General features: G+C 43.1%; 1 protein-coding gene across 1 annotated transcript; it reads left to right on the top strand.

The window, feature by feature from the left end:
• Positions 1–13493: 13493 nt before the first annotated feature.
• On the top strand, positions 13494–21030 carry LOC115091462 (olfactory receptor 51G2-like; the record flags this gene model as incomplete). The annotated part of the gene is made up of 2 exons (XM_029601683.1): positions 13494–14459; positions 21019–21030. Coding segments are annotated over exons 1-2 (927 nt in total), but the record flags the coding sequence as incomplete, so codon positions are not given.
• Between the last annotated feature and the right edge of the window lie 2515 nt (positions 21031–23545).

Genomic DNA, 23545 nt, shown 5'->3' with positions numbered 1-23545 from the left:
ATCGTCAGCTTTGTTGTTTGTATGAGAAGTCGTCTTGCTTGGAAGAGAAGATTACCACGAGGAAGGTGGCAACTGGAGAGCAGTTGATCAAGGGAGCTGATCAAACAAAGACTACAAAATACCGATCATTCCACCAGGCCAATCAGAGCTGAATGGATTGCAAAACCCCAGAGATCGATATTCATTGCCACTTAACCGGTTAAGTTCTGACTGAACCAGCTGAGGGGCACTGTATAAATATTCATTCATAATTTATAAATGTATTAAAGAGCACCAGTCCAAGTACAGATCCCTGAGGCACTCCATCGGCCAGCGACTACAGGAAATGCTGGCTGTATGGTCTATATATAGTGCAAGTGCTTGAAACCAGGCCCTAGGATGCAGCACACTGCAGGAAGCTACAGCGGGAGTGTATGGAGGTAAGGCGCGTTACAAATTACTTGCAGGAAAACCAACAGAGTATCTGGAGAAAGCAGACATATACTGGGCCAGATTTTCAAAGGGGTACGAGCGTAAGATACGCGCGTACCCCCAGAAAACCTGGCCCAAACTCCCCCTGTGCGTGCCGAGCCTATGTTGAGTAGGCTCGGCGGCGCGCGCAAGCCCCGGGATGAGCGTAAGTCCCGGGGCTTTCCTGGGGGGGCGTTCCGGGGGGGCGTGTCTCGGCCGGCGCATCATCGGGGGCGTTCCTGGGACGTGGCCGCGGCCTCCAGACCAGCCCCCGGACCGGACCCTGACGCGCCGGCAGCCGGCCCAACGTGCGCAAGTTACGCCTGTTCGAGCAGGCGTAACTTGTACAACAAAGGTAGGGGGGAGTTTAGATAGGGCTGGGGGAGTGAGTTAGGTAGGGGAAGGGAGGGGAAGGTGGGGGGAGGCCGAAGGAAAATTCCCTCCGTGGCCGCTCCGATTTCGGAGCGGCCACGGAGGGAACGGAGGCAGGCTGCGCGGCTCGGGGAGCGCAGGCTGCCGATTTTGGGCAGCCTTGCGCGCGCCGACCCCGGATTTTAATGGATATGCGCAGCTATGCGCATATCCATTAAAATCCCGCGTACTCTTGTTCACGCCTGGTGAGCGAACAAATGTACACGTGTGCGCAAATTTATAAAATCTACCCCACTGTGTCTCGGCCGGTGAGACACAAGCTTCTTTTCTCAGGCAGAACTCACAAGGGACATTTTTTCCAAGCAAGATCAAGAAAGACAACCTTCTCCCCAGACATTACCCAATGGACTCCCAAAAGCTTCAACTCTGCCTTCCTTCCTGGTTGGTTTTCGTGTACCTATCTGTAAGTGATTTGGTGAATCAGGTGGGACATTATACAGAGTCTTATAAATACTTCCAAAGCTGGGAGCCGTAGATTTGATAATTCGGCAGCTTGCAGCTGGATTCCATTTCTTCGCTCAGACCAAGATTCCTCCTCCTGTTCCTTGCTACAGCACCGTGGTGAGTGTAAGATAGGTGCAGCGTGTGCCGGATGGACTAAATCATTTCCCCATATCAGTTCCCAGTGCAGCTCCCTCTGAAACTGATTATTTATTGATTTAAAATCATTACTTACTATAGTTTACACTTGCAGGGCACATTTCTATCCAGTAGGTTCTGGCACACACTTTCTGTCCTTAAAGAAATGTTAGCTCCTGCCACAGGCAAAAAAGCACAGGACTGCTTCCAGAGCGGTCCATAAGCAAAGCACCTCAAGCAGCACTGCCTGCATCTTCAAGAAGGCTCAGCACCCAATAAAAATACTGCTAGAAGTAAATTTTTATGGATTATCGTAAGACTTAGAGGTAACTACACTACCCTTAAGAGAAACACGGAGGTAACCTGCACGGCGCAGCAGGTACTATCATAAGAGAAACACGGGGGTAACCTGCACGGCGCAGCAGATGCTCCCATAAGAAGCCTGCTGAGCAGACTGGAAGGACCCTCTGGTCCTTTTCTGCCGTCATTACTATGTTACTAATTTTATCTACGGAATAAAATTATTTAGCTTTTTTTATTGGTAATTATGAATAACTATAAACCTACATGGACAAAGCTAGTGAAGAGAACTTTAAATAACTGAATAGCCCAAAGTTAGTGATTTATATCCAGCATTGATACCGTGCCCAGAGAATACTGCTGGTAATTGGAATGGCAGAAAGCGATGACATTACAAGCTGTAACCTCTAAGAGGAGGGTAGTATGGAAGCTGCCACTGTCCATACTCTGCAGTGCACAAAACTGGGAGCCTTATTGCTTGCTGAAGGGAAGAAGGTTTATGAGATTAGCATGTATCTATCTACTCCTCCCATCTCTGAATAACTTTTGTCTTTAGTGCCCTATCCTATGTATTTATGTTAGTTTATGACTTGTGCTATTTTATGTACCTTTCTTAATCACCTAGTATGATAAATTTGAGTCAAGTGGTCAAACAAATCAATAAATAAATAACAAATGTTCCGTACAAGTCAGGGGATGCAAGGGGATCCTGGCTGACATTTCTTTTAACCACTTATATACGTGGACGGTTGTGCATATATCCTGGAAAACAGACTCCATTAGTTCTGCACAGAACATCTTTTTTATGGGTTGAGATTACTACAACTACAACTTATCTCTTCCGTCGTGCCACTAGACAGTGCTACTACAGGACTGTGCATACGCACTTAAGAGACTTTGTGGAGCTTGCAGTCAAGTTAAAACACAAATACAAGTCAAGTATGAGATTTCAAGAAATGTATTTATTACAGGAAACATGGTTAAAAATGGACAATATTATATTCAGGAAGGGCCAGGGTTTCAAATGTGAAAGCAACTTCAAAAATTTGGGATTTTAGCCAGGATTTGGATGTGACCAAAGGGACAATGAAGCACCAACTCAGAAAGGCCGTTCCAGGCACAGGTGCAGGAAGGTGGAAGGTGTGGAGAAGAAGGGCACAGATAAGGGGCGAGAAGGAGAGATGTAGGAGGAGAAATAAAATAGGATAAGTTACGAGGAGCTGCAGTGAAGGCCCATGTAGGTATGTAGGAAAAGCAGAGGGGAAACCTATGTAATGACTTGAGAAGAGAAGAGACGTAGGAGGGAGTCGAGTCGTGCAGCTGACTGCAGAGGAGAAAGCTGTTTCAGTGGATATCAAACATTATCTCATGAGCTAAGAAGACCTCACGGGTCCCCTCGCTAGATATGATCTTCAAAGCTCAGATACATCAGCATCCTTAGATAATTCTCAGCTGAGGCCTGCAGAGAATGATTTTCCATCAGATATGGCTTTAGAAGTGCGATGTTACAGGAAGATGTTTCTGGATATCATGACCCAAGCTGTCACCAGCTACAATGATTTTATATCTGTGGTGATTTTATAAACTAGGGGTTTTATAGAGAAGCATTGCTGATTCTCATGACTTTATAACCCAGGAATGTTAGATACATGATCCACGGTAACTTTGTAAGATGGGGAAGTTATATGAAGCAGTGTTACATTGACAGCAAGGTTGTATGTGGATGTGTGTGTGTGTGTGTGTGTGTGTGTCATGCTACATTTTTGTTAAAATGTAAACCGATATGATGTGTATTTTAATGTCGGTATAGAAAAGCTGTTAAATAAACAAAATAAATAAATAAATGCTACAATGTCTTGTGGTGTTTGCTTTGGTTAATACAACATTTAAATTCCCATTTCTGAACTTCCACATACTGCAGAGTGAAAACAGGTTAGAAAACATGAGATACGCTTTCTATATTCATGACTATAAAAGGTAAGATATGCCTTCTGTATTTGTGACTATTAATTAGGAGATCTACCTTCCTCACTCATGCTGATAGAACATGAGATATGCCTTCCTTATTCATGACTAAAAAACATGACATATAGCTTTCCTATTATTATAAAATGTGAGTAATACCTTCATTATTTGTGATAGAAAAACATAAGATACGCTTTCTGTACTCATGACTATAAAAAGTGAGCTATGCCTTCCTTATTTGTGACTATATAATGTAAGAAATGCCTTCCTTAGGCCTGGATTTATCAAAAATGCACTAAATATCGCATGCGATAGGAAAAGGGGTGTGTTTTATGGTAATAGGCTGTTTGTCACAAAGTGCACTATCTTAGGGGGGAGAGAGAGAAAGAGAGAGAGACTAGCTATAAGGCTCTCATCCTAGGTAGGTATTTATACCTCTATAGGAGGCCCACCTAGTTACTCGAGGTGAGGTTTAGGTATTAGTGTAGGGGTTAGGGGCCACTTTGACATTCAGAGTGCGACATACGAACAGAACAGTACGCTCTCTTGTGAAGATTTGATGACCCTCGGAGTGAGCAAGTAGATTCCAGTCTATCAAATGTAATAATGAGAATTAAAAAAAAAAAATAGGCAGTGCGGTCATCTCTCCACTTATTCTGGCTACCAGAAATGTGAAAAGGCACCTGATTCCTAGAAAGCAAATTGACAGATAAAATAGTGTTCACAAAATGAAATTTCAGCAAAAAAATAATACCTTAAAGCAATGTCAATCTAAAAAATGACATAACAGAAGAACTTAAAAAAAATGTGAGATCAGTTCCTAGGGGTGTGCCAGAGGGATTGGTTCTTTGACCAGTTCCTTTCAACACTTTCGTGAGAGACATTGTAGAAGGATTGTCAGGAAAGGTTTGTCTTTTTGCCGATGACACCAAAATCAGCCACAGGGTGGATAGCTAGGAAAGCGTGGAAAACATGAGGAGGGATCTAGTGAAGATCAAGTAACGCTCTATAGTCCGGCAGCTAAGATTTAATGCTAAGGAAATGAGGAGTTAAGAATTTAGGCTGCAAAAACCCAAGGGTAAGGTTCAGCACTGCAGCTGAAATTCTTCTAAGCATGAAAGACGACCAGGATGGAGGTATCTGATGATCTCAAAGTGGCCAAACATAAAGTAACGGCAAAAGCCAGAAAGATGCTTGGGTGCATAGGGAGAGGAATAGTCAAAAGTAAAAAGGAAGTGGCATTACCCATGTATAAGCCCCTGGTGAGACCTAATTAGAATACTGTATAGAATTCTGGTGACCGCATCATCAAAAGGCTATATGGTAACCTAGCAACATAATAATGATGGCAAATGAAGACCAGATAGTCCATCCAGTCTGCCAAACAAGCTACTTATGGTTGTAACTTCCACTCTGTGCAAGTTACCTCCATGTCATCTGTTAAGGGTAGTACAGCTGCTCAGTCCAGGTTACCCACCTGTATTCTTTTCCTATTTATTTATTTATTTATTTATTTTTTAAAAACTTGTATGCTGCTGATCTGCCGATCTCGGCAGATTACAAAATCACATGCATAATAAAATACAAGAATACATAAAAAGCATGTCAACAACATTATACAAACAAACAAAATTAACACAACATAATACATAAGCTTAATATATTAAAAGAATAAGCAACTCAAACACAGAGAACGCAGACCAAGATCAACTAGATCATGATCAACCAGAAAAAGCCTGTTTAAAAAAGTGAGCTTTAAGCAGCTTATGAAAACAAAAGCAATTGTTCTCTGATCTAATCAACTCAGTTAATTCACTCCATAAGGTGGGTCTAGCAATTGTAAAGATCTTTCTTTGGGAAGTAGCCAAATGAGCTTGTTTTAATGATGGAATTGATGAGCATAGACTATGGTCAGGGCGATAAGTAGAAACTGATGATGTGATACAGGCTGTTGCAACTGTTACCTGTAGGAGGGCTCCTGATGGCGCTGGCGTTCTCCCCCGACGTCGGCCTCCGAGCCGGCGCAGCTCCGCGTGAATAGGGGTCGACCACGCCCCCTTTTTGACAGCGACTGCCGGCAGAAGTTCTCCGCAATGCGGGAAGACTAGCTCTATTTAAAGAGAAGCCTTTCATTCCTGCATTGCTTCGGCCATGAGTTGTTTTCCGTGGAAGTTCTGCCTGGTTGTTTCCTGCTGCCTGTGGCCCTGACCCGGACTGCCTTTGGACTTCTTTGCCTGCCACCTGCCTCTGGATTGTTGCTTTGGTTCTTCTGCTTGCTGCCTGCCCTGACCCGGACTGCCTTTGGACTTCTTTGCCTGCCGCCTGCCTCTGGATTGTGGCTTTGGTTCTTCTGCTTGCTGCCTGCCCTGACCCGGACTGCCTTTGGACTTCTTTGTCTGCCGCCTGTCTCTGGATCGTCATCTCGGTTCCTCCATTACCAAGCATCTGGAGTCAGAATACGGACTATCCGGGTATTCCTGAACTCTACAAGATAAGGTAAGCGGTCTGCTGTCTTGGTTCCACTAATATCCGTAACAGATTGCCGAAGCCATGGAACCAGTAGATTTGACCGCCATGGAACCAGTAGATTTGAGGCTATTCCAGGGTTGGCCTCCCGGTTACAACAACACCAAGGCGTTCTCGACCAAGTAACTGGAGTGCTAGACCGATTAGTCACTCGTATGGATGCACTTGCCCAAGCCCCATCAGCTCCAGCTGTGGCCATCGTGACTCCGCCTACAACTATACATCTGCCTCCTCCTCCATGATTTAATGGAGCTTCCTTGCAGTGTTGAGGCTTCATTAATCAATGCTGAATGCATTTTTCACTTCAGTCATCCTTATTCCCATCAGATAAGACTAAGGTTACCTTCATGTTGTCTCTTCTGGAGGGTCCAGCTCTGGCATGAGCGTCACCTTTATGGGAGAGAGATGATCCCATTCTCAACAATCTGGATCGGTTTCTGAAGGAGTTTCTTCTCATCTTTGATGAACCGGGACGACCAACTTCAGCAGCCAATGATTTATTACAAATCAAACAAGGATCCCGTACAGTAGGAGAATACGCCATTCAATTTCGAACCTTGGCAGCCAAACTTACGTAGGGAGAGGATAGTCTCACCGCCATATTTCGACAAGGATTGTCAGAGAAAATAAAAGATGAGTTAGCTGGTTGAGATCCCCTAGAGTCCTTGGAAGAACTCATCTGCTTTGCCATTTGGAACGTACTGCAGTTCGAAGGCCTTTTCGTCTGGCCCCTACTTTTCAACAAACCTTTATCTCATCAAGACCGGTGGAATCGGCTTCTACTGCTGAGGAATCCATGCAGATTGACAGATTTTGACTGTCTCCTGAGGAACGTCAACGACGAAGATTGAGAAATCTTTGCATGTATTGTGCTGAAGCAGGCCACTTCGTTAATAAATGTCCTAACAAGTTGGGAAACTCTCGGACCTAGGTCGGGTAGGAGAGGCCTCACTGGGCCCCACCATTCCCTCTCCTCAGCTATTGATTCCTGTTACTATCACCGTTAAGGAAGAGTCTATTCGACTTCAGGCATTTATAGACTATGGGGCGGCTGGCAATTTTATAGAAGAGAATTTGGTAAAAATTCATCATATTCCTATAGAACCATTACCCACTTCTCTTTCGGTTACTTCTGTATCTGGACAACCCTTGGGAATTAGAATCTCCCATATTACCAAACCCATTATAATGAATTCAGGAATCCTACATCAAGAAACTATTCAACTTTATGTACTTCCATCCTCGGTCAATCAAGTAATTTTAGGTCTACCTTGGCTAAGATTACATCAACCTCGAGTGGACTGGGCTTCTCTTCAGTTAATTAGTTGGAGCCCATTCTGTTTTCAGAATTGTTTAAAACAAGTCAAGAATTGCCGAGTCCACTATGCAAAAATTTCTTCAGGCATCCCCGCTCCTTATGAAGAATTCATGGATGTTTTTAGTCAACAACAAGCAGAAGCTTTACCACCTCATCGGGATTATGATTGTGGAATTGACCTTCTTCCAGGGAAAATTCCTCTGAGAGGCAGTGTTTATGCCTTATCAGAACCCAAATCTGTAGCCTTGACACAGTATATCCAGGAGAATTTAGCGCGAGGATTCATTATTTATTTATTTATTAAAGGCTTTTATATACCGACTTTCTTGATACAAATCAAATCAACTCGGTTTACATTGAACTAAGCAGAAAATATAATTAACCAATCAACAAGAGATAAAGGAGCATAAAAGTTACATTATAACAAGGGTGCCTTAACTTGGAGTAAGAAATAAAGAGGGGGTGAACAAGATAAATACTTAGATTGTAAGCCCTTTGGGGATAGGGAAATACCTACAGTACCTGAATGTAAATCGGTGTGATATCTCGATTGAGATCGAATGTCGGTATATAAAAATACTAAAATAAATAAATAAATAAATAAATAAATAAATACTATATACAAAAGAGGGGGGCAAGGAGCCAACCTCTTTAATAGATACTATGCATGAAAAATATGGAAAAATTTGTATACATAAGTGGGTGATGGAACAATTCTTGATCAGGCAATGGGGTTTGTAGTGGAGAAAGCTTGGCTGAACAGCCATGTCTTTAGTTTCTTTTTAAAAGTTATTAGACAGGTCTCCAGTCTGAGATCCGGAGGCATGGCGTTCCAAATGGAAGGGCCTGCGGTAGAGAATGACCGGTCTCTGATATTTGAGTGGTGCACTAATTTGATTGTAGGAACGTGTAAGGATCCCTTGTAGGCATCCCTTAAAGGCCTAGCCGTCGAGTGCAGTCTGAGAGGATGAAGCAGATCAAGAGGGGTCTGATGGTGGATATTTTTATGAATGATTGTGAGAGATTTATGAAGGATCCGGAAGTTTACTGGGAGCCAGTGGAGATCTTTTAGAATGGGAGAGATATGCTCTCTCCGATTGGTATTTGTCAAAATTCTTGCCGCTGCATTTTGTAGCAACTGGAGAGGTTTAATAGTAGAGGCTGGAAGACCATGCAGAATGGAATTGCAATAGTCGATCTTGGAGAACAGAATAGCTTGGAGGACGGATCTGAAATCGTAATGGAATAGGAGCGGTTTGAGTTTTTTGAGTACTTGTAGAAGCACTCCTTAGTAGTGTATTTTATAAAATGCTTTAGGTTCAGGTGACTGTCAATTAAGACTCCAAGATCTCTGGCATGTGATATATGTGGAATAGTTTGTGATTGGTGAAGGATGGGACTGCCTTCTGGAGTCATTAGACCATCCAGCTCACCAGCCGGAGCAGGATTCATTTTTGTCAAGAAGAAGGATGGGTCGTTGAGACCATGTATTGACTATCGAGGGTTAAACAGTATCACCAAGAAGAACAGATATTCTATTCCCCTCATCTCTGAACTATTTGATCGGATTAAAGATGCACAAATATTTTCTAAGTTGGATTTATGAGGGGCCTATAATTTGATTCGGATTCGGGAGGGGGATGAGTGGAAAACGGCCTTTAACACCCACGATGGACATTATGAATATAGGTTAATGCCATTTGGACTTTGTAATGCACCTGTGGTATTTCAAGCTATGATCAATGATATATTCCGTGATATCCTGTACTCTCACGTCATTGTCTATCTGGATGACATATTAATATTTTCCAAAACTATTGAACAACATCAGGACCATGTGCGACAAGTTCTCCAACGTCTCAGAGAACATAAACTTTACGCTAAATTAGAAAAATGCGTATTTCATAAGAAGCAATTACCATTCCTGGGATATATTATCTCCAATAAAGGGTTATCTATGGACCCGGATAAACTCAAGGCCATATTGGACTGGCCACAACCGATAGGATTGAAAGCCTTACAAAGATTTTTGGAATTTTCCAATTATTATAGATAATTTATTCCGGGTTTTTCCTCATTGGTGGCTCCTCTCACGGCGCTCACAAAAAAGGGAGCGCCCATCCAGAATTGGCTGGATGAGGCCGTTCATGCCTTTCAGAAATTGAAGATGGAATTTCTTAAGGATCCTTGCCTTAGATGCCCCGATTCCAATAAACCTTTTATTCTTGAGGTAGATGCCTCAGCTGTAGGGGTTGGAGCGGTTTTGTTACAACCAGCAGATGAAGGGAAATTCGTGACATGCGCCTTCTTTTCAAAAACATTTTCTCCAGCTGAGAAGAATTATACTATTGGAGATTGGGAGCTGTTGGCTATAAAATCGGCCTTTGAGGAATGGCGTAACTTTCTAGAGGGCGCCAGACATACCGTCACGGTCTATACAGATCATAAAAATTTGGCGTATCTTCCGAAGGCCCAATGGTTGAATCCCCGACAGGCTCGTTGGGCACTCTTTTTTAGTAGGTTTAATTTTACCCTCCATTTTCGAACTGCCCGAAAGAACCTTCGAGCAGATGCCCTCTCGAGAAGCTTCAATCTTGATGATATGCCCGACCCTCCCCGATACATAATAGACCCAGTGCACATACAGTTGGCTGCTACATTTACGGTACCCATTGGCAAGACGGTGGTTCCAAAACGCTTGAGATTGAAAGCGCTTCGTTGAGCCCATGATGCACAATTGGCAGGTCATGCAGGAATTCCACGTACCAGGGATCTGGTGTCCAGGCATTATTGGTGGCCTCAATGGAGAAGAGATGTTAAGGCCTATGTAGATTCCTGTTCTGTTTGTGCGGCTCAGAATACTCCACAAAAGAAAGCCTTGGGACTCCTACAACTTCTACCAGTTCCCACCAAACCTTGGACTCACATCGCCACCGATTTTATCACTGATCTCCCGTCATCTGACAATAACACTGTCATATGGGTGGTGGTGGACCGTTTTTCCAGAATGGCTCGTTTTATTCCCCTTCCAGGACTACTCTCTGCTCAGTTATTTCTTCAGCACATTTTTTCATTTTCACGGCCTACTTATTAGTATTGTCTCGGATAGAGGCGTGCAATTTACAGCCCGTTTTTGGAGAGAACTTTGCAAAATACTGAAAATTAAACTTGAGTTCTCCTCAGCCTATCATCCCCAAACCAATGGACTCACAGAACGTACGAATCAATCCTTGAAGTCTTTCCTCCGATCTTATGTCAATCAACGACAAGATAATTGGGCATCCTTGTTATTATGGGCAAAAAATGTGTCATAACAACCATCTGGCTCAAGCCACTGGGAGGTCCCCTTTTTTTGTAGTTTTTGGTAGACATCCTTGGCTTCCATTACCACTTGCTTCCTCCTCTATATGTCCGGCAGTCAACAATACTATCTCCTCTATGACCAAGTTATGGAGAGAGACATGAACCCTTTCACAAAAGAATGTTTGTAGAATGAAAACTCAAGCAGATAAGAGGAGATGTGCAACTCCCTGACTTCAAGCAGGAGATTTGGTGTGGTTGAGCACACACAATCTTCGATTATGCTTACCATCCTTGAAATTTGCGCCTCGCTTTATTTGGCCCTTCCCTATTTAGAAGCAGATTAATGCTGTCACCTTTAAACTGCATCTGCCGTCCTCTCCAAGGATTCACGATACCTTCCACATTTCCTTACTCAAACCTGCAATATTATCTTGGCCTTCCAGAAGGAAGAAACCTAATATTCATATCATACAGAATGATACTCAATTTGAAGTAGAGGAGATCTTGGACTCTAGAAGATGTAGGGGACAACTACAATATTTAATTTCATGGAAGAACTATGGACCAGAGGAGAACACATGGGAACCTGCTCATAATATACAGGCACCCCGTCTGCTCAAGGACTTTCATCAGCACTTTCCTCGCAAGCCCAGACCGAGAGAGAAGAGAAGAGGGCCTTGCAGGGGATGTACTGTTACGTGTAGGAGGGCTTCCGATGGCGCTGGCATTCTCCCCCGATGTTGGCCTCCGAGCTGGCTCGGCTCCACGCGAACGGGGGTTGACCACACCCCCTTTTTGATGGCGACTGCCAATGGAAGTTCTCCGTAGCGCGGGAAGGCTAGCTCTATTTAAAGAGAAGCCTTTCATTCCTGTGTTGCTTCGGCCACGAGTTGTTTTCCGTGGAAGTTCTGCCTGGTTGTTTCTTGCTGCCTGTTGCCCTGACCCGGACTGCCTTTGGACTTCTTTGCCTGCTGCCTGTCTCTGGATCGTCATCTTGGTTCCTCCATTACCAAGCATCTGGAGTCAGAATACGGACTATCCGGGTATTCCTGAACTCTACAAGATAAGGTTAGCGGTCTGCTGTCTTGGTTCCACTAATATCCGTAACAGCAACCTTATGAAGAATCTTCCAAACCAGGGATAGAGTTTTGAACGTCACTCTCCAAATAATGGGGAGCCAATTTATATCAGCTAGGATGGAAGAAATGTGTTCATGTAATGATGTTCCAGCAATCAGCCTAGCTGAATAATTTTGGATTAATTGCAAAGCTTGAAGATAGGAATTCGATAAGCCTAACAGCAAGACATTGCAATAATCCAGTGAGGACAAGATCAGGGATTGCACCAATGTGATGAAATCTAAATAAGAAAGAAGAGGCTGCAAAGAGCGCAGAAGATAGCATTTCTAATTAGAGGATTGTTCTACCTAAGTAATATGTGAGGAGTCAACTATCATCACCAGATTACGAGCATTCAGTTGGATGCCCATTGAAGAAAAAGTCGGTAGGAGTTTCAGCTAGGGAGGTGTGAGATAGGAAGAGAACCTTGGTTTTCTTAACATCTTCATTTCCAATTTATAGTCTCTAAGGATCTGCAGTGTTTATCCCATGCCCTTTTGAATTCATTTACTATTTTTGTCCTCATCACCCAGGTGAGCATTCCAGGCATCCACCACCCCTCTCCATGAAAAAATATTTCTTGATGTTGGCTCTGAGCAATCACCCCTGGAGTTTCATTTCATGACCTCTAGCTCTATCCAACAGAAAAGGTTTAAAGTTTGTGAATGATTAAAACCTTTCAGGTATCTGAAGGTCTGTATCATATCTCCCCTACACCTCCTCTCTTCCAGGGTTTATACATTCAGATCCTTCAGCCTCTTCTCATAAGTCTTCCGATACTGACCCCACACCATTTTGGTCGCCCTTCTCTATCCTTTTTTAGATAAGGTCTCCAGAACTCAACACAGTACTCCAGTTGGAGTTGGCTGGAATTGGTCCGATACTGGTTGGAGTCAGTGCAGAGAGTGGCTATTAAAATGGGTGGTGGTCTTTGTTTTAAAGCATATGGGAACAGACTTAAAATCTAAACCTGTACACCCTAGAGGAAAGGTGGGATAGGGAAGATATGATAAGAGACATTCAAATATCTCCAAGGTTTCCATGCAGAGGAAGCAGGCCTTTTGCAAAGAAAAAAGAAAGCCCTAGAATAAGAGGTCATGGAAAGAGGGTAAAAGTGGATAAACTCAGAGGAACCTAAGGAAATATTTCATTACAGAGAACATAGTGGATGCATAGAACAGCCCCACCATGGAGATGGTGGACACAAGGTCAGTAATTGAATTCAAGATAGTACTAGATAAAAACTGAAGATCTCTGAGGGAGTGGTAGGAATTGTAAAGCTGAATACTTTGTGTGGATGGGCAGACTAGATAGGCCATAAAGATATTTTTCTGCTGTCATGTTTCTATGTTCATAATTTAATTTAGAGAAGTCCTTCAACTTTAAAGCATGCAACATGCATTGATTTTAGTAAGGAAGGACTGAGCAATCTTACTGTGCTGGGGCATGAATAATGCACACTAATAATATGTCTCTTCCCTTAACAGGGATCGGTGAAGAGAGCTCCACTCCAAGCAGACGTTAGAAGCAGAGCATAGCATCGGCTGCTCAACATGTCAACATTTAGTAACACCAGCTTCTCTCCTTCTATTTTCCTGCTGACCGGCATCCCAGGGCTGGAAGAGGCACACATCTGGCTTTCCATCCCTTTCAGTGTTATGTACATTATTGCAATCCTAGGGAATTCCACTATTCTGTTTGTCATTCAGACCGAGCAGAGCCTCCATGAACCCATGTACCTCTTCCTCTCCATGCTAGCCATCACTGACCTGGGCCTGTCCTTGTCGACATTACCCACTGTGCTCAGCATATTTTGGTTCAACTTCCAAAACATTTATTTTGATGCCTGTCTGATCCAGATGTTCTTTATTCACTCATTGTCTATCATAGAATCTGCAGTGCTCTTGGCCATGGCCTTTGATCGCTTTGTTGCCATCACTTATCCCCTGAGATATGCCTCCATACTAACAAACCCAAGAATAGCAAAAATTGGGATTGCAATTACAGTCAGAGCCACATTTACTCTCACACCACTAATCATACGCCTGAAACTTTTACCATTCTGTGGAACCAATGTGCTCTCTCATTCCTACTGCTTGCATCAAGACGTGATGAAGCACGCCTGTGCGGGCACGACGATGTTCAATATTATGTATGGTTTAGCTGTTGCTCTTTGTACAATGTCATTAGATGCTGTTCTGATTGTGCTGTCTTACATCATGATTATTAAGACCATGCTGGGCATTGCATCAGAAAAAGAACGTCTCAAGGCATTTAACACCTGTGTGTCCCATATCTGCGCTGTCTTAATCTTCTATATCCCAATGATTGGCCTGTCCATGATTCACAGGTTTGGGAAAGACGCAGCTCCTTTCATCCAGACACTAATGGCCAACATCTACCTCTTTGTTCCACCTGTCTTGAATCCGATCATTTATAGCATAAAAACAAAACAGATCCGCATAGGGGTTTGCAAACTGCTCTGTAGGAAAGGGATGGGATCAGAACACAGGATGTAATTTCAGGGTCAAGCAAGTTTCTGAGACAGCTGTGATCTTTGCCACCGCACCTGCCACCCCCAACCTGTCTTGGGTTAGCAACGAGCTCTGGTTCGTTTGTTGTTGTTGAGGGATGGGGGGAGTTCAGAACAGATTGATTCATCCAGTCCTGGTTAGGAAGTTTAGTTCCTAATTTGTTAGAAGGAAATTAAATGCAATTCATAAATATAATGGGGCTAAAGCAAAGATGATATTGTCATGCCTTATTTATTCATTTAAAAGATCTTTTTTACCACTCTATTCACAAATCTAGGTGGATTACAAGATATACGTCTGTAAAATTTCAGACAAACAAGATAGTTATGTGAGTTTCTTGGAAATCTAAAATCCTGCATGGACTTTTGACTCATGGTACAATGCATTGAATGAATAGAGCTGCAAAAATGCCCAAAGGTATAAAACAACCCCTTTCAAATCTATTACCCCAAGGGGTCAGCAAATCAATCAATGCACCCTGCATTGCACGGGCCACCAGGTCTATTCATTCATACACCTGGAAGAGAGAGGCAATTTTTTAAGAGTTTTAAAAAGCAAATAAAAATAATTAGACAATCAGTCTTATTCTATACTTGATAGCGGCCGGTGTTTCGCAATTTGCTTCCTCAGGAGCTACTTGATAATAAACATTGTGCTATTTAGAGATGAGTAGACTGCTGTCCAAATCTTCAACGGACACAACGTCTCAAAGCATTCAGTCTGCTTGCTGGGGTTGCACAAGCCATCTCAGCTTAAGTGAGAGAGAAAGCAGAAGGGGTGAAAGACACACAGTTCATCATTCTGAAAACAGAGGCTCTAAGCCAAACTGCTGTGGGTGCAATAGCAACACAGAAAAGAAACTACAGGTCTTCAGACTGTTCTGTGAGCTCGGAGAGAGACCCCATTACCTGGGAAAAAATATGCAATAATCCCGTGCCTTGCCATGTAATGCTTTTGCACATAAGAAGAACCACTTGTGTCCTGGTGCCAAAGCTGTTTTGTCTGCTTGTTGCCCTAAAATACCTTGTCAAGAGAAACCCGTTTATTATCAGGTAACCCTTTCTTGGTGGGTGGCACATATCTTATATTTCGTCAAGTTCTGCGAGACCTGTGTGTCTGTCTACAAAGACAGCAGTCTATTCAGTTCAAAACTGGTTTCAAGTTGTTTAATAAATAGCTCCTGAAGAAGTGCAAAATCACAACCTTTGTGCTTCAAAACAGTTTCGTTTTGGACTCTTGATCTCTATTCAGTTTTATCTGCTTCCAAAATATCTCAAACAAAATGGATCCTCTGTGCAGAGTATTGCTGTGAGCCCTTGGTGGATGAATGACAAGACCGGATGGCCCCTTAATTCTGGTTTGCTGATACCTCGCACTCGCTGTTTTTTCTAGTAATTTTTTTTACATGAATTCTTTTCCATATTTTTCATATTTTTACTTTTGTTTAGAAAAGCCTTAGCTCTTTAATTTGGATTCCCATTTTTTGTTTTACATATCCTGAACGGCCATAAAATAATTTATAACTGGGGCCACACCTCTCATTCCCCTTTCTTGAGTCAGTGCATTCTGTGGGGTGAATCCTAACCTTCTTGGAGCAGGCAGTAGTGCTCTCCCATGTGAATGTATTGCCAAACTATTTCGGGTCAGATACACTTATAAACCAGGCAGGACTCACTGGATGGGGGTTCAATTTAAGGTTTACTGTAATTCCTCTTAAAAGAATCAAGAGATGCGAATCAAGCTAGATATTTCACTTGGATGCAGCTCCATCACTGCTCTCTACATTAAAGGTGGGGGAGGAAGGGAAATAGAACCAAGAGCTAAGAGAAACAGATAAGTATGAGAGAAAAAATGTGTGAAGCTTGCTGGGCAGACTGGATGGGTCGTTTGGTCTTCTTCTGCCGTCATTTCTATGTTTCTATGTTTCTATTAGCGAGTCGATTTTAAAAGGCCCACGCGCGCAATCACCAGGGGTTATGCGTGTGGCCGGGCCCTGCATGCGCTGAGTGCATTTTCAAAAGGGCCCAGTCACGTGCGTAAGCCCCCAATACATGCAGAAGTGCTGGGCCTGAAGAAAGGGGGGGCAGGGTCTGAGTGGGAAGGGGCAGAGCGAGGGGGGGGGGGGGTGCCGGGACAGTACCATTAGGCATGCGGAGTTTACTTCTACTCCAAAGGAGCAGTAAGTATTAAAAAACATTGGGGATAGGTAGGTTTAGTTTAGGGCTCGTGGGGGGAGGAAGGATAGGGTTCGGGTAAGGGAAGTTCCCTCCCAGTCTACTCCAATAAAGGCCCGATTGTGTTGCCACGCGATTAATTTAAAATCCCCCCCTGCGCGCGGAGGAGGCCACTCGCCTGTACACGTGATGCGGACATCAAAATCCAGCACACGTGTTCACGCAGGAATCGCATTTTATAACATGCATGCGCCGACACGTGAATGTTATAAAACAGCCGCGTCCATGTGCCCGCGTCAGGGACTGTGAGCACATGGACATGCACGTGGGCCTTTTAAAATCTATCCCAAATTGCCCAGATACTTCTAGTGTTCCCAGATTTACAGGAGATAGGATTTGGAGGCTCTCTAGCTCTGTGGAAATGTCCCTCCAGGCAGGAGCTTGGAACATGTGTATCCTTCATGAGAAGGAAAGATGATTATCCCAAAGTGGCTGGGGACTCCTAGCAGTGACCGGGTCCCTTCCCATTGTACCTGAGGTCCACATTGAATCCTGAACTTCAGCTGGCAGAGTCCTGTGTCCCGGGGTGGAAATCCGAGTGGGGGTCTCCCTTGATGATTCCTCTTCAAAAGATGGAAGCAGGCCTCCCAGGAGGAAAGGAAACGGTTATCAAAGCCTCCGGTTCAGGGGAAAAAGAAGGGGACAGAACAATTCTTCCTTTCCCCAAAGATGGGAAAATGCAGACCTGCAAAACGTGAATCAGGATCTCTTCTCAGACTGGGTGCTGCAGCCTCCTCTTATCTGGACAGAAAGGTGGACAATCCCCTCCTGACCACCCTCGATGGCATAAACTGGTCAGGTGGAAAAATATCCCCAAGCACAAAACTTTAGAAAAATCCCAACTTGGGTCAAAAACTATTAAAATGTCATCAAACTTCAAGAGCCCCAGTACTTCTCTTCACCCACGCCCAAAGTTCCTCATGAGAGGCTTCTCGGAAAAATAAAAAGTCATGGGATAGGTGGCGATGTCCTTTCGTGGATTGCAAACTGGCTAAAAGACAGGAAACAGAGAGTAGGATTAAATGGGCAATTTTCTCAGTGGAAGGGAGTGGACAGTGGAGTGCCTCAGGGATCTGTATTGGGACCCTTACTGTTCAATATATTTATAAATGATCTGGAAAGAAATACGACGAGTGAGATAATCAAATTTGCAGATGACACAAAATTGTTCAGAGTAGTTAAATCACAAGCAGATTGTGATAAATTGCAGGAAGACATTGTGAGACTGGAAAATTGGGCATCCAAATGGCAGATGAAATTTAATGTGGATAAGTGCAAGGTGATGCATATAGGGAAAAATAACCCATGCTATAATTACACAATGTTGGGTTCCATATTAGGTGCTACAACCCAAGAAAGAGATCTAGGTGTCATAGTGGATAACACATTGAAATCGTCGGTGCAGTGTGCTGCGGCAGTCAAAAAAGCAAACAGAATGTTGGGAATTATTAGAAAAGGAATGATGAATAAAACGGAAAATGTCATAATGCCTCTGTATCGCTCCATGGTGAGACCGCACCTTGAATACTGTGTACAATTCTGGTCACCGCATCTCAAAAAAGATATAATTGCGATGGAGAAGGTACAGAGAAGGGCTACCAAAATGATAAGGGGAATGGAACAGCTCCCCTATGAGGAAAGACTATAGAGGTTAGGTCTTTTCAGCTTGCAGAAGAGACGACTGAGGGGGGATATGATAGAGGGATATGATAGAGGTGTTTAAAATCATGAGAGGTCTAGAACGGGTAGATGTGAATCGGTTATTTACTCTTTCGGATAGTAGAAGGTCTAGGGGACACTCTATGAAGTTAAGAACATAAGAAAATGCCATACTGGATCAGACCAAGGGTCCATCAAGCACAGCATCCTGTTTCCAATCCAGGCCATAAGAACCTGGCAAGTACCCAAAAACTAAGTCTATTCCATGTTACCATTGCTAATGGCAGTGGCTATTCTCTAAACTTAATAGCAGGTAATGGACCTCTCCTCCAAGAACTTATCCAATCCTTTTTTAAACACAGCTATACTAACTGCACTAACCACATCCTCTGGCAACAAATTCCAGAGTTTAATTGTGCGTTGAGTAAAAAAGAACTTTCTCCGATTAGTTTTATATATGCCCTGTGCTAATTTCATGGAGTGCCCCCTAGTCTTTCTACTATCCGAAAGAGTAAATAACCAATTCACATCTACCCGTTCTAGACCTCTCATGATTTTAAACAGCTCTATCATATCCCCCTTCAGCCATCTCTTCTCCAAGCTGAAAAGTCCTAACCTCTTTAGTCTTTCCTCATAGGGGAGCTGTTCCATTCCCCTTATCATTTTGGTAGCCCTTCTCTGTACCTTCTCCATCGCAATTATATCTTTTTTGAGATGCGGCGACCAGAATTGTACACAGTATTCAAGGTGCTGTCTCATCATGGAGCGATACAGAGGCATTATGACATTTTCCGTTTTATTCACCATTCCCTTTCTAATAATTCCCTACATTCAAGTTAGCATGGGGCACAGTTAAAACTAATCGGAGAAAGTTCTTTTTTATTCAACGCACAATTAAACTCTGGAATTTGTTGCCAGAGGATGTGGTTACTGCAGTTAGTATAGCTGTGTTTAAAAAAGGATTGGATAAGTTCTTGGAGGAGAGGTCCATTACCTGCTATTAAGTTTAGAGAATAGCCACTGCCATTAGCAATGGTAACATGGAATAGACTTAGTTTTTGGGTACTTGCCAGGTTCTTATGGCCTGGATTGGCCACTGTTGGAAACAGGATGCTGGGCCTGATGGACCCTTGGTCTGACCCAGTACGGCATTTTCTTATGTTCTTATGTTCTCTTAACTGGTCACCTGGGAAAAAGATCGTTGATCCAGCTGTTGGCATACCGGGAGCATACCCTTCCCTCTGGAACTCATCAGTCCTTCCCAAAATCTTATTCTGGTCTCTTCCCTCCGAAATGCTTGCTTGAGGTCCTGGGGGAATCTCTAACTCCAGAGATGATCTCTCGCTCCTGCGGGCCACCAACTCACTCTCCAGTCGCTTTTCCTCTAAATCCAGGGGTAGAGAGCATGGCAGGGGACCTGTTGCTGAGGTGCTGGGTGGTGGAACTGAGCTTCCTTATATACCAGAGTTGGGATGATATCATAAGAACATTAGATATGCCATACTGGGTCAAGCAAGGGTCCATCAAACCCAGTATCCTGTCTCCAACAGCGGCCAATCCAAGTCACAAGAACTGGGCAAGTACCCAAACGTTAAATAGATTTAAAGCTACTAATGTTGGCAAAAAGCAGTGGCTATTCCCTATTAATTAATATCAGTTTATGAACTTCTCCTGCAGAAATTTATCCAAATGTTTTTTAAACCCAGCTACACTAACTGCCTTAACCACATCCTCTGGCAACAAATTCCAGAGCTTAATTGTACATTCAGTGAAAAAGAAATTTCTCCAATTTGTTTTAAATGTGTTACATAAGAGCATAAGAACATGCCATACTGGGTCAGACCAAGGGTCCATCAAGTCCAGCATCCTGTTACTGTTGCTAGTAATAGCAGTGGCTATGGCTAACTTCATGGAGTGACCCTTCATGGAGTGCCCTCTAGACCTTCTATTATCCGAAACAGTAAATAACCATTTCATATTTACCCGTTCATGTCTTTTATGATTTTGTAGTCCTCTATCATATCCCCCCTCAGCCGTCTCTTCTCCAAGCTGATTACCATTAACCTCTATAGCCTTTCCTCATAGGGGAGCTGTTCCATCCCCTTTATCATTTTGGTTGCCCTTCTCTGTACCTTCTCCATTGCAATTATATCTTTTTTGAGATGCGGCGACCAGAATTGTACACAGTATTCAAGGTGAGGTCTCACCATGGAGCGATACAGAGGCATTATGACATTTTCTGTTTTATTAACCATTCCCTTCCTAATAATTCCTAACATTCTGTTTGCTTTTTTGACTGCTGCAGCACACTGAGCCGACGATTTTAAAGTATTACCCACTATGATGCCTAGATCTCTTTCCTGGGTGGTAACTCCTAATATGGAACCTAACATCGTGTAACTACAGCAAGGGTTATTTTTCCCTATATGCATCACCTTGCACTTGTCCACATTAAATTTCATCTGCCATTTGGATGCCCAATCTTCCAGTCTCGCAAGGTCCTCCTGTAATGTATCACAATCAGCTTGAGATTTAACTACTCTGCATAATTTTGTATCATCTGCAAATTTGATAGCCTCACTCGTTGTACCCCTTTCCAGATCATTTATAAATATGTTAAAAAGCACCGGTCCAAGTACAGATCTCTGAGGCACTCCATCAGTCAGCGACTACAGGAAATGCTGGCTGTATGGTCTATATATAGTGCAAGTGGTTGAAACCAGGCCCTAGGATGCAGCACACTGCAGGAAGCTACACCGGGAGTGTATGGAGGTAAGGCGCGTTACAAATTACTTGCAGGAAAACCAACAGAGTATCTGGAGAAAGCAGACATATACTGTGTGTATAAGGACACAAGCTTCTTTTCTCAGGCAGAACTCACAAGGGACATTTTTTCCAAGCAAGATCAAGAAAGACAACCTTCTCCCCAGACATTACCCAATGTAATCCCAAAAGCTTCAACTCTGCCTTCCTTCCTGGTTGGTTTTCGTGTACCTACCTGCAAGTGATTAGGTGAACCCAGTGGGACATTATGCAGAGTCTTATAAATACTTCCAAAGCTGTGAGCAGTAGATTTGATAAGTCGGCAGCTTGCAGCTGGATTCCATTTCTTCGCTCAGACCAAGATTCCTCCTCCTGTTCCTTGCTACAGCACCGTGGTGAGTGTAAGATAGGTGCAGCGTGTGCCGGATGGATTAAATCATTTCCCCATATCAGTTCTGAAACTGATTATTTATTGATTTAAAATCCTTACTTACTATAGCTTACACTTTCAACCTATAGTTTACACTTTCAACCTTACAATCTGTAGTATCACAATTAGTACTGTGTATTGTTATTTTCACAATCGGTATTTATGTTGTTTAATTTAATGTATAATGGTGTTATGGAAAATTCAGACACCTATCCCTCCCACCGCTGTTATTCGACTTAAATAGATTTCCTCGTAGTTCTCTCTCACCTTACTCTCTCAAACCTTGCAATCGGTAATGTCACACTCAGCATTTATATTGTATATATTTCATAGGCACACGTCTACTCTTTGTTCCCTTCTCACCATCTTCTCTCTTATCTGTAATGTCAAACTCTGTAATGTCAAACTCAGCTTTTATACTGTATACTTCACCTGGATTTTGAAGTACTACCTAATTTTGTAGTAATCTCTAATTTCAGTCACTTGTCCCCTCGCATCGTTGTTAATCGAGTTAGATATACCTCTACTCTCTGTTCCTTAGCTCCTCGCTCTCTTCCCACTCTCCAAGGTTCCGGTAACTCTTGTTCATTTAACTCACCTCCTCTCTCTTCCCTATCAGTAGCCCCCTAGCTACGTTTAAGTTAATGTGTATTTACCTCGTTCGATGTAAACCGATATGATATGACATGTGTCATGAATGTCGGTATAGAAAAGCAGTAAATAAATAAATATTTATAGGTTATGGTGCACAAAGCAATGCACATTGCAGCTTTCAAAAACTGTAAGCTATTTGTCTGCCTCCTGCTTTCTATCCATGAAGAAATGTTAGCTCCTGCCACAGATTCGTCTATGAAATTATTTAGCTTCTTTTATAGATAATCATGAATAAATATAAACCTACAGGGACAAAGCTGGTGAAGAGACCTGCAAATAACTGAATTGTCCAAAGAAGTGATTTATATCCAGCATTGATACTGTGCTCAGTCATTACTGCTGGTAATTGGAATGGCAGAAACCGATGACATTACAAGCTGTAACCTCTAAGAGGAGGGTAGTATGGAAGCTGCCACTGTACATACTGGGGCGGATTTTCAAAAGCATTTACATGCGTAAATCTGGGTTTTACGCATGTAAATGCACTTTACTCGAGTAAGTGGGCTTTTGAAAATTGCTACAATATATGCCATTGAATCGTCCATAGGATTTATTCGCATAAGTGCACTTTACGTGAGTAAATGGCTTTTGAAAATTGCTACAATAGTAGTTACATTTATGCGCGTAACTCCTTTTGAAAATTACCCCCACTCTGCATTGCACAATTCTGGGAGCCTTATTGCTCCTAGAGAAAACTGGATTATTTTTAGTCTACTTTCTGAAGGAGTAGAGTGAATGAGATGTGATATAAGGAATCAGACAAGATTTAAGGACGCTTGAACAGTGGTGGAAGATATGGCAGCTGGGATTCAATGCCAAGAAGTGCAGAGTCCTGCATCTGGATTGCAGTAATCCAAAAGAGCTGTATGTGATGGTGGGGGAAAGGCTGTTGTGCACAGAGAAAGAGAGGGACCTTGGGAAGAGGGACTTTGGGGAGAGGGACCTTGGTGTGACAGTGTCTAGCAATCTGAAGTCGGCGGCAAAGCAATGTGACAAGGTGAAAGCTAGAGTCAGAAGAACACTTGGCTGCATAGAGAGAGGAATAACCAGGAAGAAAAAGGAGGTGATTATCCCCTTGTACAGGTCCCTGGTGAGGCCTCACCTGGAGTACTGTGTTCAGTCCTGGAGACCGAATCTCAAAAGGGACAGAGACAGGATGGAGGTGGTCCAGAAAAGGGCGACCAAAATAGTGTGGGGTCTGTATCGAGGACTTATGAGGAGAGGTTGAAGGATCTGAATATGTAAACCCTGGAAGAGAGGAGGTGCAGGGGAGATATGAT

The sequence above is a fragment of the Rhinatrema bivittatum genome, chromosome 5 (genome assembly GCF_901001135.1).
Source record: "Rhinatrema bivittatum chromosome 5, aRhiBiv1.1, whole genome shotgun sequence".
Taxonomy (NCBI): Eukaryota; Metazoa; Chordata; class Amphibia; order Gymnophiona; family Rhinatrematidae; genus Rhinatrema; species Rhinatrema bivittatum.
The sequence above is the reverse complement of the archived record's forward strand: the minus strand, read 5'-3'. Positions and strand labels throughout refer to the sequence as shown.